The 11,668-nt window shown below is 61.1% G+C and overlaps 1 protein-coding gene across 2 annotated transcripts; it reads right to left on the bottom strand.

Annotated features, from left to right (window-relative positions):
- Positions 1-327: 327 nt before the first annotated feature.
- STXBP1 (syntaxin binding protein 1) lies at positions 328-10,802 on the bottom strand. 2 transcript variants are annotated; one of them, XM_027908912.1, is made up of 19 exons: positions 10,753-10,802; positions 10,526-10,607; positions 9,726-9,802; positions 9,420-9,498; positions 9,188-9,291; positions 8,334-8,482; positions 7,906-7,990; positions 7,621-7,751; positions 7,138-7,245; positions 6,961-7,021; positions 6,265-6,330; positions 6,033-6,113; positions 5,804-5,942; positions 5,427-5,536; positions 5,167-5,268; positions 4,332-4,417; positions 3,107-3,261; positions 1,980-2,104; positions 328-836 (listed from the first exon to the last, which is right to left on the bottom strand). In XM_027908912.1, exons 1-18 carry the CDS (start codon positions 10,795-10,797, stop codon positions 1,995-1,997), a joined length of 1,770 nt encoding a protein of 589 aa, XP_027764713.1. In that variant the 5' UTR covers positions 10,798-10,802; the 3' UTR covers positions 328-836; positions 1,980-1,994. The 2 variants fall into 2 exon arrangements, with proteins under 2 accessions (XP_027764713.1, XP_027764714.1); XM_027908913.1 differs by lacking the exon at positions 1,980-2,104 and having other exon boundaries at positions 512-836.
- Between the last annotated feature and the right edge of the window lie 866 nt (positions 10,803-11,668).

Raw genomic sequence — 11,668 nt, 5'->3', positions numbered from 1 at the left:
ATATATATATATATATATAATAATTTTATATATATATATATATATTTTTTTTTTTCCAAGGAGTCCCCAGAGGGCGGGGGGTCAGGCTGAGCAGGGCAGAGCAGTGGCCGTGCAAGCGAACAAGCCCCACCTCCGAGGTTTGACCGTTTTGGTCCCTTTTCACGTGGGAATCGCCACAGTGTGAAGCCTCCCGGCTGCACCCCCCTCACACCTCCCACCCTGCACCCCCGGGCACCGCTGGCAGGGGCTCCCACCACCCCAAAAAGCCGTGGGACAGCAGATGGTGGTGGGGACCCCCCATCCAGCACTGGATGGAGTGATATGGGGTGTCCGTCCATCCATCCTTCCACCCACACAGGACCCCAGCGAGGAGCAACTTCCCCCCAAAAAACGGTGTTTTCCCACTATTTTCCCACCATATTCACTAGCAACGGGCAGATGGTTACTCAGCAATGAGCTCCTGGGCGCTTCCCACGGCTGCAGCTACAAATATATAGATTTTTTTTTTTATCTTTTTCTCTTAAACACAATGCATCCATTTTCTTAATATATATATATATTATTTTTTTTTTTTTGGCTGTTGTCCCCTCCCTGTGGATAAAATGAGATGGGGGGAGGAGGGGGAGGCAGAGGGAGGGGAGGGGTCAACACAAGAACAAGAGAGAAGCTGTGCCCGCTGGGTGCAGGGTGGCACCCGGGGCCGGGCGCCCGGCGGGGACGTGGGTCGGCATCGAGTGGTGACGGCGTTTCCTTTTAACTGCTGCTCTCTTCCTCTGTTTTATTGAGTTTCTTCAGCGTGTCCAGCAGTTTCTGTGGGGTGAGGATGTGCGTGGACCCTGTGGGAGCAGAGGAGAAGGGGTAGGGGGGGCGAGGAATCAGTGACGGGTTTGGGACCACCCCCCCTCCGCCCCGTTGCGCCACATTCCCGCTGTCCCAGGTCTCCCTTACCTGGCGGCGCCGGCCCCGCGCCGCTGGAAATGCTTGCGGGGAATGCACGTCTGTGGGGAAGGGGAATGTGGGGGCAGGGATAACGGGAAAGGGGTGGAGAGGGAGGGATGAAGGCGATGGATGGAGCTGGAGGGACGAGGAAAGGGCGGCGAGGTGCCTGTGCAGGGGGGGGGTCGTGGCAGTGGGGGCATTACTGGAACCTTCGGGGATGCAGGAGGGCTGGGTGGAGGATGTAGGTGGGCAGTGGGGAGCAAGCTGGCAGGGAGGGGTATTCCAGAGGTCTCCAGGGAGCAGCTGGCATGGAGGGACATTCCAGAGGTCCCCCAGCTTGCACGGAGCATCCTGGGGACAGAGGGGAGGCTGGGAGGGGGACGGGTGAGAGGGGAGGAGGAAAAGGGGCTCTCGCCTTCTGCTGCACCCAGCACGGTGCCAGTGGGGTCCCCACCACGCTGCCCACACCAGCACACATGGGGGATGCCATGGTGGGTCTCACCAGGAAAACCACCAGCAGCTAAACCCCAGCAGAAGGTCTGGGGGGATCTACAACATCAGGGGGCTCCTGCCCATCCAAGGGGTTCAACTGCCACTAGAGCAAACCTGAGCTGCCTGGGGAACCAGAGGTCATGGCAGTGCCCTGCCTGTGCTGGGGTCTCCACCTGAGTGTGCCTCCTCTTCCCTGGGCACTGAACCCCCAGCCCTGCTCCAGGAGCAGCACCTCAGGGTGTTCCATCCCCCTGCCCAGCCCTGGAACACCTCCCTGGGCAGGCAGGACCCCGACCCGCCGCCCCGGCCCTGGAGAGGGGGGGACTCATGGCATGGAGGAGCAGGCCAGGCCGGGCCAAGAGACATGGCAGAGGGGTGATGGAGCGACACTGGAGGCTCTTCCACCTGGAAGATGGAACCGCAAGCATTTTCTGATCGGAGAACCCACCAGAACCCAAAACAACAATCAAAGAAAGGAGGACCGGAAGAATCAAAGAAAACCCTTCGGGGAGGAAGAGTTTCTTTTTTCGTTAGTAAGCTGCCTTTACTTGGTTTTCTTTGGCTCACTCCATTGCTGGAGCCTGATCCTCAAATGATACCCTAGTGGAGTCCCTGAAGTCGGGGTGCCTCAGGTCCATGAGAAATTTGGTGGGAGTGAGAATGTGAGTAGAACCTGCAGGAGAACAGAGCGGGGCTGACGGCCGTGCCAAGGCTCCCCACCACCACCACCACCACCTGTTTTTGGGGTGAGGAAGGACACAGGTGGGCCCAGAGCATCGTAGGCGCATGCAGGGGATGGTCCCCGGAGAGAGGCAGGATGGGATGGGATGGGATGGGATGGAGCTGGGATGGGTGTCCAGTGACAGGGGGACACATCCATGGGCGGCAGGAGGTCACGGAGATGGGATGCTGCTCCCAAGGAGCAGATGACATGCCAACAACAGGCTCCACCAGCCATCCTGGGCAAGAATCCAGGGACCAGGAATCCAGATGAGACGCTGAGGGAAAGGTGCCCCTGATCTCCAAGGTGTGTATCCGAGCTGTGCTTCCCAGAGGAATTCTAGGGCACCTAAAAGCTCCTTGCTAACATCTGGTAGAACTTCCACTGTGTCCTCTCTGCCTGACCCACAGCTCCTCTGGGAACAGAGATGGGACACTGAGACTGAGCACGCAAATGTCCTGTTGCCCAGAGCCCCTCAGGAGGGCTGCGCTGAGGATTCCCCTCCTGGGAAGCTCAGAGGCATGAGCTGTGCTGGAGGTTTCACCCCTCTGAGTCCTGCCTGGGGTGAGGGACCTGCTGCTGGGGTTAATGCCACCCGTGAGACCTTGCCCTGCCCAACAGGAAAACACATCTCCCGTTGGCACACCTCGTGGTTTACTTTCTCCTTCCTCTAACGGCCCCCAAGAACGAGCAACACAGGCTGCGAGAACAGGAGCAATCCGAGCTGCCAAAACCTCCTTCCCTCTCACCCAGCCCTGCTCAGGCCAAACCAACCAGGGAGACAAAGAAATGGGGAACCAAAATGAGAATGGGGTGGAGTGACGCGGGGCCGGGGAGAGAACCCTCCTGCTGCGTCCCAGCTCCCGCAGACGCCTGGAGCCGGGAGCCAGCGGGATGGAGCGTGGGATGAGCGCAGGCAGCACCCAGGGGTGGGCCCGGGGGGTCCCCACTCACCTATTAGCACCTCCCACTTGCCGCTGGCTTGTGTCACCTCGTAGGCGCAGCGCATCTCGTTCATGCTCACCCCGCCCAGGATGAAGATGATGAGGCGGGGCCCGCTGCGGTACTCGCCAGGAGCCTTGTTCTTGTGCCAGTGGCCGTAGCGGGCGCTGAGGGAGGAAGAGGAGGGTGAAGGAGGGCACCACCACGCACCACCTCTCGGCTCAAGGGCACGTTGGTTTGCTCGTGGCGGAGCGTGGCTTTCCAGTGGCTGCTCGTGGTTACGGGCGGGGAAAGCGAGGCACGGGATGGCAGGAGGGAAGTTGAGGAATGGGATGGCAGGAGGGAAGCTCAGAGACAGGATGACTGAAGGGAAAAGTAGGCATGGGATGGCTGGGGGAAATGGAGGTGTGGGATTCCTGTAGGGAAATGGAAACGCAGGATGCCTGGAGGGAAGCTGAGGAATGGGATGCCTGAATGGAAAAGGATAGATAGGATGCCTGGGGGAAATGGAGGTATGGGACGACTGAAGGGAAACTGAGGCATGGGATTCCTGGGAGAAATGGAAATATGGGATTCCTGTAGGGAAACGGAAACACAGGATGTCTGGAGGGAAGCTGAGGAATGGGATGTCCACAGGGAAACTGAGGAATGGGATACCTGGAGGGAAACTGAGATACGGGATGGCTGGAGGGGAAACAAGGAATGGGATGTCTGGAGGGAAAATGAGGAATGGGATGGCTGGGGGAAATGAGGAATTGGATGGCTGGGGTAAATGAAGAATGGGATCCCTAAGGGGAAGCTGAAGCATGGAGTGTCTGAAGGGAAACTGAGACATGGTGTTCCTAAAGGGAAATGGAGGCACAGGACGTCTGGAGGGAAACTGAGGCATGGGATTCCAGTTTTCCTGAAGGGAAACTGAGGAACAGGATGCCTGAGGAGAAACTGAGCTACTGGATGCCTGAATGAGCACAGAGCAGCTCATAGACCTGCTCCTGGAGGCAGCCCCTGGAGCCAGGAGGGATGGATGCTGATGGTGAAACAGGTGAGGATGCACTGGAGAAGGACAGGGGGAGCCTGATCCTGGTGAGGATGCCCAGGGGAGCACAGGGGGACCCTGATCCAGGTGAGGATGCCCAGGGGAGCACAGGGGGACCCTGATCCAGGTGAGGATGCCCAGGGGAGCACAGGGGGACCCTGATCCAGGTGAGGATGCCCAGGGGAGGACGAGGGGACCCACCTGACGGCAGTGGTGCTGAAGGAGGCGGAGGAGCGGGTGGAGATGTACGGGTAGTGCTTGGTGTCCAGCTTGTCATCGATGGCATCCTGTGGGCAGAGAGTGACTCAGGGTGAGTGAGGAGCCAGGCACAGCCTGTGGCCCCAGAGCCCCTCAGGAGGGCTGTGTCCAGGATTCCCCTCCTGGGAAGCTCAGGGGCACGAGCTGAGCTGGAGGTTTCACCCCTGTGATCCCCTCCCTGCTGCTTCACCAGTGCTGGAGGGTGAATGCCACTCATGAGACCTTGGTGAGGTGCTGCTGCCCTGGGCAGGCCCCTCTGGCCCTGGGGATGAGGTTTAGGGGTGTCCTGGGTATGAAGTCACCCCTAGGGAGTTTGTGACAAAGGAAAGAATGAGCTCTGTGGTTTTGGGAATCCAGGGAGCTGAGGCTCTGCTTGTCTCAGTGCCTGAGAGCAGAGGCAGCACTGATGTCCCTGTCCCCAAAATGTGGCTCCAGGATCTGTCTGTCTGTCTGTCTGAGGTGGAATGTCTGTGTTGGGGACTGGTTTTGGTGCCTGGGATCCCCCAGCTCTGCACTTTTTGGCTCTGCTCAGGGCTACCCGAGCACAGAGCTCCTAAAGATAGCTCCTGTGGGAACAGGCACAGCTGAGCAGAGCCATCCCTGTCCCCTGGGTCAGCTGGGACACTGGGCAATGCTGTGACGAGGCCACCCAGCCGTGCCCACGGTGGCACACACAGGTGGCACACACACACACACACACAGAGCCAACCAGTTTGTTACTGCATTTTGGATCTGGGTTCCCTGCTCTGCCCCCTCCCCCCTGTCCTGGCTGGCTCACCTCCATGATGTCCTTGATCACCGGGGTCCATCGGGAGAGCTGGTAGGTCTGCTCGCTGATCCGCTCCTTCCGCTCGGGCTTGCTGCGGCGGCGCAGGGTGGACTGGGCACAGGGAGCACAGGGACACGCTGAGACACGGGGGCTGCGGCAGAGGGGCCACCCAGAGGGGTGCCAGGGGCATCCCGGGGGATTTTGTGGCTCCCAGAGCAGAGCCACGGTCCTCCCTCCCTCCCAGAGGGCAGAGGGAGGGGCACACTCACGTCTGTGATGATGGGCACCCCGAGGTGGGCCATGTTGGTGATGATCTCGCTGTCCTCTGCTGGGATCTGGGCGTGCTGGATCAGCTTGTTCAGGTTCTCCTCGGTGATACCTGGAAGTGCAAGGGGGGAGACAGTGTCCTGAGGAATGCCTTCCACAGGGATACAGCCCCTCCATGGGGATACAGCCCCTCCATGGGGATACAGCCCCCTCCATTCAGATACAGCCCCTCCATGGGGATACAGCCCCTCCACTGCTGCCTCAGGACACCCAACAGGCTGGGGTGCTGGCCAGGCAGGCAGGGCTGGGCTTTTCCATCTGGCTTATCCTGGCCAAACCTGGGAGCTGCCTGCACCCACCCCTGCCCAGGTGCCCTCACCGTTCTTCAGGAAGATGTAGAGCAGGATGATGCGGATCTTGTCGTAGGTGCTGACATTGCCATCCAGCAGGATGGGGACGATGGCCCTCATGGGGTCCTTGATCTTCTCGCCTTCGGCATCAGTGCCCATGGCCAGGTCCTGCAGAGAACACACGTGCTCATCACCCCTCCAGCCTGCGAGGACGGAGCTGCCAGCAGGGATGTGGGGCTGAGGGAGCTGGTTTGGTACCTGCTCGACTCTGCAGAGCTTGTCCACGGTGCCCTGGTAGTGCTTCATGCAGTCCTCAGCCAGGTGCAGGTGGGTGGAGTACTGGGGAGACACGAGGGGCCACCCTTGCAGTGCTGGCAGCAGCCAAAGGTCCCTGTGCCACCACCCAAGGCCAGGGACACTCCAGGGAGTGCTGCCACCTCCTGCTCCCCAGGTGGGCCCAGTCACTGAACACAGTCCCCCCTCCTCATACCTTGCTGAGCTCCTTTTGGTACTGTGGCATCTTCTTCAGCATCTGGGACAGGTCTCTCATGGTGGTCTGCAAGGGAAGGGGACGTGGTCACTCTCCCTCAGGGACTTGGGGGCCGCGAGCAGAGAGGGGATGACCCCACCAAGGATTTCTGTGCCTGTGTGATCCCCTCCTGGCGGTTTGGTGACACCTGATCTGTCACTGCCAGGTCTCCTTGGCTGCAGCTGAGGGGCAGGGGAGGGTCTGCAGCTCTGTGAACTGGAGTGTCAGGGGGACAAATCCCCCCAGGGACCTTCCTCTGGGGCCCCCCTGTGCCTGGCTGGGGCTGAGATGGTCCTTTCAGCTCCTGGCCACTTTCACATCCCATTTCCACCAGGGTCCCCTCACTGCCACCAACTCAGGGGCTCTGCAAGGGGACAGGCTGGGGACACAGGAGCTGCTGGGGGGGGGGGACAGGGACCTTGTGCCAGGGGCAAACCAACCCCTGTGGTGTGGTGCCCTCCCAAGGAACCCCATTTCCCCAGCCCTTGGTGTGTAGGGCTGACACCCCACAGCCATCTCTCCCCATCAGCGACCTGAGCACCCTTGTCCCTTTGCAGAGATGCCCACTGGGTGCCCCCAGGAGACTCCACCACGTGCCAGCCCATGGCTGAGCCCCCTGGATGCCCAGCCCTGGCTTGGCAGATGCAGCCAGGTCACCTTATCACCCGTGTTCATCCTCTTGCTCGAAGAAAACTCCTTCAGGGACCGGGTCACCTCCCTGGGGAGAGGAGGAGGGCAGAGCTGTGAGCAGGGAGGGGACCCTCACAGAGGGGTGGGTGGCAATGCCAAGTCCATGTCCCACCCAGATGGCAAAGAGCCCGTGGGGACACTCACTGGGACACCTCAGCGATGTGTTTGTGGCGCAGGGTGACCCACAGGTCGTCATCCTCATCCAGGAGGACCTCCTTAATCCGAGCCTCTCCAATGCCACTTGTCTCGTACCTGGGAAGAGAGGAGGGAGTGTCATGGTGGGAATGGGGCTGAGGGGGCACACATCCCCCCCACTGCCTGGGCTGAGGAAGATGAGGGACATGGGGGGACACTGGGGCTCTCCCTGGCTCTGCCAGCAGCAAGGTGAAGTTATTTCAACTCTCCCCTTCTTGCACCCCTTCACCTACTAAACGTTGGGAAAGGGCTAAGGGTTGAAGGTTGGAAAAGCCCCTTTTGCCCCAGTCCTGCCCATCCCACGTGCCAGACTGCAGCCAGGGCCGGAGTCTCCCCATGGATGCCTTGTGAGGGACGGAGGGATGCTGAGCTTCCAAGCCCTGCTGGAGGGCTGGCCCACGGGGTTGGTGGGGATGGCAGAGCTGCACTCACTTGTAGACATCGTTCTCGATGGGCAGCAGGTCGTAGCTCATGGCCTGGAAGGTCAGCTCGTGCAGCACCGGGGAAGCGGGATCAAAGCCACGGTCCAGGATGAGGAGCTGGGAGCGAGCCTTGTCTGGACCCTGCGGAGCCAGGGGAGCTGTCAACACCCAGCTCAGGGGTTCCACCAGCCCCACAGGCCCTCGGGAGATGCTGGGGCTGTTCTGGGGGTCTGTGACTGCCGTGGGGCAGAGCCCTCACCCCAACACCCTCCCCCGGGGCACCATCCCCACTCACCTCGCCCATGGTGGGGTCATCAGCCTTGTAGGCATCCAGCTTGTCCTGGATGAGCTGTGCCAGCATGGCATTGTCCTTGTAATCCCTGGGGGAGGCAGGGGGCAGAGGTCAGCTCCCCAGGGCACAGGAAATGGGAGAGGGACCTGAGCAGGTTTGGTTGCCCATTCCCACCCCTGCTTGCTGAGTTCCACTTTGCCGTGGCACCACTTAAGTCCCAGGTCCCCCCAGCTCTGCAGAGCATCAGTTCTGAGCCTGTTTACCCCCAGCACAGATGTCTGTCCATCCCTCCACCCCCTCCACCCCCACGCCCTGCGCAGCACCGGGCACAGCTCGGCCTCAGCCCTGCCCCGTGCTGGGCACACTCCCAGCTCCCTGGCACTGCTGGGGGAGCGGGGCAGGTCCCAGGGGTGCCCCCACGCCGCCCTTACCCCCGGTACCGCACGGCTGGGTACTCCTTGAGCGTGGCACAGAGCGTGGCGATCTGCTCCGCCAGCCGCTCCAGGATCGGGTTCTTCATCTGCGCCTTGTGGGGGCTGTAAAAGCTCTGGAAGGAGTCGGCTGAATCCAGGGAGTAAACCTGGGGAGGGGGTGGGAGGGAGGTCAGGGTGGGTGCCTGGAGAAGAGCAGCCCTGGGTGGGTTTGGGAGCCAGATTCGTGCCCAGACAAAGGTCCCAGCTGAGCCTGAGGCAGGGCAGCCAGAGCTCAGTGTTGCTCAGGGCATCCCTCGGGCTTTCAGCTGCCAGCTCTGGGCCCTGCTGCCTTCCCCAGGCAGGAGACCCCCTACCCAATCCACAGCAGTCACCTGCATTCCCAGGCAGGGAATCAGAGACCCAGGGATGGCAGGGACACACTGCTCTCCAGCTGTGCCCCCAGTAAAGACCAGAAGCCAATTTGGCTGCACAGGGAGATGCCAAGAGGTGTCACTCCCCAGAAACACTGAGGATTGAAGGGTTGATGGCACCATCTGTCCCCCTGGACCCCCGTGTGCCCAGCAGGGGCACGTGGCACAGGGCCAGCTCCCTGGTGCCCTTGGCTGGTAGGGAGGCAGAGCTGGCCAACAAGCAGAGCTGGCACAGGGCCAAGGCAGGGCACCAGCCAAATCCCCCGGGGGCGGATCAGCGTGGGAAGTAATCAAAGGAGACAGGGAGGAAGGGCTGAGGAGCCAGCCCGGGATGCAGAGCTGTTACACAAACACCAACGGGCTGGAGAAGGACCCAGAGCACCCCCTGGCTGTGCCACCCCCTGCACCAACCCAGCAGGGATGGTCCCAGCCCGGCCTCACCTGGGACTCGGAGGGGAGGAAGGCGATGTTGATCTCCGTCAGGGTTTTGATGACCTTGGCAGCGCGGGACTTCACCAGCTCGTTGAACAGGGCGTCGGGACAGGCTGTGAGAGGGGGGAGGAGGAGGGTAGAGCTCAGCACCCTCCCTCCCTCCCCTCCATTCTCCCTCCCTCCATCCCTGCTTGCTTGCACCCCATTAATGATATTCCCCCTGTGAGCCCTGGGTACTCACAGTCAGTGAAGAAGACGTGGGCAGCTCTGTACTTGGAGGTGGGGGGATCCTTGAAGTCGTTGATGAGGGAGTGGATGGACTGGAAGAGAGAGGGATGAGCTGGGCTGGGCAGGGTGGCACCCTGGGCATTTCAGCAGCGTCACCCAGCACCTTCCCTCCTGGCACAGGTGGGGAGCTCTGCACCTCCATCCCACTGGCCTCGCTGGAGACAGGATGCTTCCCACGGGCACAGCTGCCCATCCCAGCACGGACATCCCACCTCCTCATCCCTGCCAAATTCCCTGCACCCCACCCCCTGTTCCTCACCTTCTCAGAGGGGGTGATGAGATAAACGGCCTCCAGGCTGGGCAGCGGCTCCCGGCGCTTGTTGATGTCTTCCACAACTGGGGGGAAAAGCAGGGATGGTGGCAGGGATCAGTGTGGGCAGGGGCACTTGGATGGCCCAGGGTTGCTGGATACCCCCCATGGCAGCACAGGGGATATTGGGGTTGTTGGATATCCCACGGCAGCACAGCGCCAGCCCTGCCAACCCCTCCGTGTCCAAAACACCCTCTGGCACTCGCCCCTGCCCACCCAGGAGATGCACCCACCCCTTCCCAGCCCCACGGTCCCTGCCGGGGCTGTGTGTGTGGGCACTGGCCAGGTCCCAGGGGCCACGGATCTGTCCATGCTGCTGTTCCTTTGATTTATCCTCACATTCCCTGCCATGGGGGAACACCTGGGGGCAAAACCTCGTTGCCCCCAACACCTCCCAGTGCCCAGCCTGGGATTTCCTTCTCTTTTCTGAGCGTTGCAAGGAACTATTTATTTACAGGGCTGCCATAAAACACCACCTGGTCTCCTCCTTGGGTTGAGGTCCTGCCAGGAGACAGGGTGTTCTGGCTGCTGCAGCCCCAGCAGGCAAGGAGGGACCTGTGGAACACCAGCCTGGCACCAAGAGCTGCCCACGAGCGATGGGAGGTGCTGTGGCTCCATCCCAAGTGGGATAGGGCTGGGTGGGGGCTGTGCCAAGTGCCCTGTGCCAGCCTGGAGATGCCTCTGGTGCAGAGGGAGGTTCTGCCCCTGCCACAGGGAGGTTTAGTGGGCTGCAGGGAGCTGGTACTCACTGGTTATGCCCTCTGTCATGATGTCTGTCATCTTGCAGCAGGAGGAGAGCATCCGCATGCTGAGCTGGTCCACCACCAGCACCTGGGGAGAGGGGCTGTGAGCAGGGGGGGCACGGCACAAGCTGCCCTTCCCCACCCTGGGGAACCCCCTGCCTGTACCTGCTTCCTTCCTCCCACCCTCCTCCTCCTCCTCTCCTGCCCCCCCCTCCCCCAGGTTTGGTGCTCACCTTCCATTCCCCCTTCTTCTTCACTTTCCGGATCACATCGTGCATAATCTCTGGAAGAAAAGGGAATACGGGGAAGGGTGAGCACCCCAGTGCCCACCCTGGAGCACCCCAGGGTCCATCAACAGCATTGGGGGCTGCACCAGAGGCACCACAAACACCCCCCACCCACGAGCCCCAGTGCCCCAGTACCTTAACTGGAGACTTGGGGAGTGAGCCCCACTGCCCCAGTGCCTTAACTGGGGACGTGGGGAGGGGATGGGAGTGGTTTTGGGGTACCCAGGGAGGGTCAATCTCCCCCCATCCCCGTTTTTCTCTCATGCTTGGCACTAACAGGCAGAGAGCCCAGGCTGGTGGGTCTGGGGGTTCCTCTGGGCAGCCTGGGGGCCGCCCCACACGTCTCAGCCCCTAATCCCAAGTGCCAGGAAAACAACAGCAGCTTAAGAGCTCCTTTTAGAAACAAGAATCAAGCAGCCTGAGCCTGTTCCTTGTAATCCCTCACAATCCCATTTCACCTCCCGTGGCTGCCGGGCTTATGCAACCAGCTGGGGCAGCAGGGACCCCCTGCACCCCAGGGACCCCTGGGGGTGCAGCACGAGGAGGTGGCCCTGGCAGAGGGATGGGGATGCCACCTTTGGGGCTGAGTTGCAGGAAGGGGGTTTCAAGCCTTGCCAGAGTCGGTATTTGCCCTCCTGCCGGACAGATGTGCTGCCTGAACATCTGTTTGGGGGGATGGGAGGTGCCCCCCAACCCCTGAAGGTGCCCTTTGACCCTGGTGTAGGAACCATCACCCCTCACAGAGCAGGGATGTGCCAGCTGAGCCTGAGGAAAAGGGGCTGTGCCATGTCCTTATGCAAAGCTTTCTCCCTGGATTCCATCCCCGCAGGGTTTTGCTCTGACCCACCCCCAGTCCCAGGGA

Source organism: Empidonax traillii, unplaced genomic scaffold (genome assembly GCF_003031625.1).
Source record: "Empidonax traillii isolate 1590-97213 ecotype Southwest subspecies unplaced genomic scaffold, ASM303162v1 scaffold1876:size139808, whole genome shotgun sequence".
Taxonomy (NCBI): Eukaryota; Metazoa; Chordata; class Aves; order Passeriformes; family Tyrannidae; genus Empidonax; species Empidonax traillii.
This window is presented reverse-complemented; position numbering and strand designations above follow the sequence as displayed.

What these genes read in the sequence shown, in the direction of transcription:
- STXBP1 (XM_027908912.1), bottom strand. Translation starts at nt 10,797, where the DNA reads ATGCACGATGTGATCCGGAAAGTGAAGAAGAAGGGGGAATGGAAG. An exon ending in ATCGAGAACGATGTCTACAA is followed by an intron (nt 7,246 to 7,620) that starts GTGAGTGCAGCT and finishes CTCTCTTCCCAG; the next exon opens with GTACGAGACAAGTGGCATTG. An exon ending in TGATCAAGGACATCATGGAG is followed by an intron (nt 4,418 to 5,166) that starts GTGAGCCAGCCA and finishes CTCTGCCCACAG; the next exon opens with GATGCCATCGATGACAAGCT.